The 3741-nt window shown below is 42.5% G+C and overlaps 1 protein-coding gene across 1 annotated transcript in view; it reads right to left on the minus strand.

Moving 5' to 3' along the window:
* Positions 1-417: 417 nt before the first annotated feature.
* Positions 418-3741, minus strand: part of GNA14 (G protein subunit alpha 14) — a 133566-nt gene continuing 130242 nt past the window's right edge. The window contains exon 7 of the mRNA XM_019555362.1: positions 418-1342. Within this exon, the coding sequence (XP_019410907.1) occupies positions 1152-1342 (191 nt within the window). The 3' untranslated portion in view covers positions 418-1151. The remainder of the gene's footprint in view (positions 1343-3741) is intronic.

Below are 3741 nucleotides of genomic sequence, written 5' to 3' on the forward strand. Positions count from 1 at the left end.
GCCTCCTCTTAAAGACCCCCAGGGTAGGAGCCAGCACCACTTCCCTTGGAAGTTGGTTCCAGATCCTAGCCGCCCTGACTGTGAAGTAGTTCTTGCGGATGTCTAATCTAAACCTACTCTCCAGCAACTTGTGACCGTTATTCCTTGTTATGCCAGGGGGCGCTGGGGAAACAAGGTCTCTCCTAAACCCTTCTGGTCCCCTCTAGTGAGTTTATAGACGGTCACCAGGTCCCCCCTCAGCCTTCTCTTGTGAAGGCTGAACAGGTTCAGGTCCCGCAGTCTCTCATTGTAGGGTCTGCCCTGTTGTCCCCGGATCATGCAGGTGGCCCTCCTCTGGACCCTCTCAATGTCCACATCCCTCCTGAAGTGGGGCACACAGAACTGGACACAGTACTCCAGCTGTGGCCTGACCCGTGTTCATAATTAAACCTTTGACTCGGGTGCACTGTTGCCTCATGGACACCAATAATTAATCTTCTGTAACATTTCAAAGACAGCCTTAATATGCTTGGCATGTCAACCTAGCAAAAATACCTCTAATAAAAATGCTGAAGTATTACATTACCACATAGCTTTACACTCATTAAAAATATTAATAGCTCAGTCTAACTTGAGAAGAATCTTAAAGTATCTAGCATCCTAAAACTTATTTTATCATAATTTATAAAGGCATCTCTGATTAAAATCTATACCATGTTTGTAAATGGTTATCAAATGCATTTTAAAAAGTAAAAAAATGCCAGGTAGATGGGAAATAGACTTATATATAATTCTACAAAATATCTTTTCTTAAATACCCTTAAAACCATAGTTTTCACCAAAAAAAAAAATCTCAAAACCAAAATCAAGAGGACAAATTAAAACAATTATTAAAATATATAGTTTTAAAAAAATCCATCAAATTTGGACCTTCTTCCTTAAAAATTCTACTAATTCACTAGTTTCCGTAAACATTTCAGTGTCAACAAATGTACAGAAAAGCTTCCATCTCTGTAAGTACACTATTTCAGAGGACAACAGCCATCTATGCACCTGCATTACTTGGTCTTTTGTAGCAATTGTTAAAGTCTGCAAACAATGTTTTTTTTTTTTTTAATGAGCTACACTATCTGGATAAATTACTCTCTTGATCTAAGCAGTGTTTTTTTTCTTTACACTAGATTGAACTCCCTCAGGTTTAACTGTAGGATAGTATCCTTGACAGCTGCAAAAACAAAGCGTATATTCTCCGTGTCTGTGGCACAAGTAAAATGGGGGTAGATTACTTTCTCTTTGTCTGGATTCTGATCCTGATATAGCTTCAAAATGAAGTCTCTGGCAGCTTTGACATCTTGCTTAGGTCCTATTTAGAGGTACAAAAGTATAATATTTTTAAAGGACAGAAAACACAATGTAGTCATAAAACTTACTAGTCAAATACCAAGCAATTACAATATGTTAAAAACAAAAGCATTTTCTTCTGGTATCACAGACAGTGTTATACCTCTGGAACTGAACTTGTTACAACACCTAGAAATAACATTACCTTTACAATTTTCTAATTATTTGTGGGATAACTTACTTTCAACAGTAAAGTGCTCTATCAAAATTGCTTCTACAAGCTAGCTTTGGGTATATGGGATACATATATTTTCAAAGCTGCCCTTGTACAAGATTCTAATAACATTTGAAAACTTACTGCATAATTAAATGGTCTGACACTCTGCTTGGCTTCACCTATTTTGTGTCATTTATAACTTTCTGAAGACTGCATCATTAGATTTTATTTGGTCAAGAAGGTCATTACTAGCTGTTACTAACTACAGCATTATTTCTTAACTTTAGATTTAGCATTTAATATGATATTATTGTCAATATATTAGTTTTGATACAACAGATTGTGTCTACACTCAGTTAATGCACATGAATTTTCTGTGCAGAAAATTCAGGCTCATTAACCTGTGCCCAGGAGCATGTCTACCTGTGCACCCAGGGCGGGAGCAAATCGAGCCCAACAGGAGCAGCCTAATCCAGGGCTGCTACTGCCCTGCTCTGCCCCCCCTGCAGCAGCCAGAGGGAGCCCCAGGCTCCAGCCACAGCTGCCTGGGGGCCAGTCTTGGGCTGGCAAGAGGCACAGACATCAGCCTGTGGCTGGCAAAGGGCATGGGGGGTCAGGCCTGAGCTCTGTGGAGTTGGGGAGGTGAGCTGGACCCAGCTCTGGGTACCCTGAGCCCTGGTGGTTACAGCAGGAGCTGACTCTGGAGGCAGCTGCAAGTGGCATGAAGACCAGGACTAGTCAAGCTCTGGGGAGTGGGACAGGAGCTGTCCCCAGCTCCAGGGGCAGATCCAAATGGCTTGGAACTGGTGCCAGCTTGCTTCCCCCCACCCCCCAGCTGTCCAGAGCATGGGGCTATGCCCCGAGCTCCATGTCACTTGGAGCTGCCCCCAAAGCTGAGACCAGCTCCTGCCTCTCCCCTAAGCCAAGCAGCAATTGTGGCCCCCTACTGCCTGGGATGACTGGGAACAATTTGCTCCTGGGTCAGTCTACATATGCATTCAGGTGCATTAATGTGAAGTACCATTAACTAGTACTGGTATCTGTCGGTACTAGCAAATGGCGTTTTTACATTAATCTACTGTGTAGTAATTGACACACACACACATAGACTGTGATGCTTTAATACACATTAGTTTAGTCTACTGCACAATAAGTGGTGTGCACATGTAGATGCACCCACAGAGATAAACAAAACTGCTGGCCTAACCCCATCCTTAACTCATCAGTTCAGGTGGGTAGAACTTTTTGGGATTACAAATGTTGTGGGTTGACTTATTTATACATTAAGTTAGCATACATTAAGCTGGTGGTGTGTTCTTTGAATTTGCCTTTTATTTAATTATTATGAATGTCTAGAAGTTAAGAGAAAGCAAAAAAAAATGGAGCAAAAATGTAAATATACTATGTTTAGCAAGAAAATATAGGCTTGCCGGATCATAGGAAAGTAGAGCTGGAAGGGTCCTCGCAAAGTCATTTAGTTCAGCTCCCTGCTCAAGGCAGAATAATCCCTTACAAAACCATCCAGCCCAAATATCTGTCTGACCTGCTCTAGGCCAGAAAAGATGGAAATCCACAATTTCTCTAAGTGGCCTATTGCAATGCTTGGCCACTCTTATAGTCAGAACATTTCCCCCTAATCTCCAACGTACATTTCTGCTGCTATAGCTTGAGGCCATTGCTGCAAGTCCTGTCCCCTAACAGCCACAGAGAAAAAGCCCATCTCCAGCCTCTATAATCATCTGCCTCAGTCTTCTCTAAACTAAATAATAGACTAAATAGACTAGTTCTTTCAGCTTTTCCTCATAAGTCTCATCTCCCAGCCCTGCTGCTCCAGACTCTCCAAACTGTCCACATCCATCTTAAAGTGTCAGGCCCCGAACTGGACATGGTATTGCAGGCAAGGCCTCACCAGGGCTGAATAGAGTAGAAGAATCACTTTCCTCAATTTTCAAGTGATATTCTTATTAATACAACCCAGTCTGCTGTTGGCTTTTTTTCCCCCCAGGAGCACACTGTTAGCCCATACTCAGCTTATAGTCTACTGTAACCCCCAGGTCCTTCTCTGTAGTACTGCAGCCTAGCCATTTAGTCCCCAGTCTGTATTTGTGCATGCTATTTCATAGATTTCATAGACATTAGGGCTGGAAGGGACCTCGGGAGATCATCGAGTCCAGCCCCCTGCCCAAAGGGCAGGAAGTCAGCTG

The sequence above is a fragment of the Crocodylus porosus genome, unplaced genomic scaffold (genome assembly GCF_001723895.1).
Source record: "Crocodylus porosus isolate Cpor-Errol unplaced genomic scaffold, CroPor_comp1, whole genome shotgun sequence".
Lineage (NCBI taxonomy): Eukaryota > Metazoa > Chordata > Crocodylia > Crocodylidae > Crocodylus > Crocodylus porosus.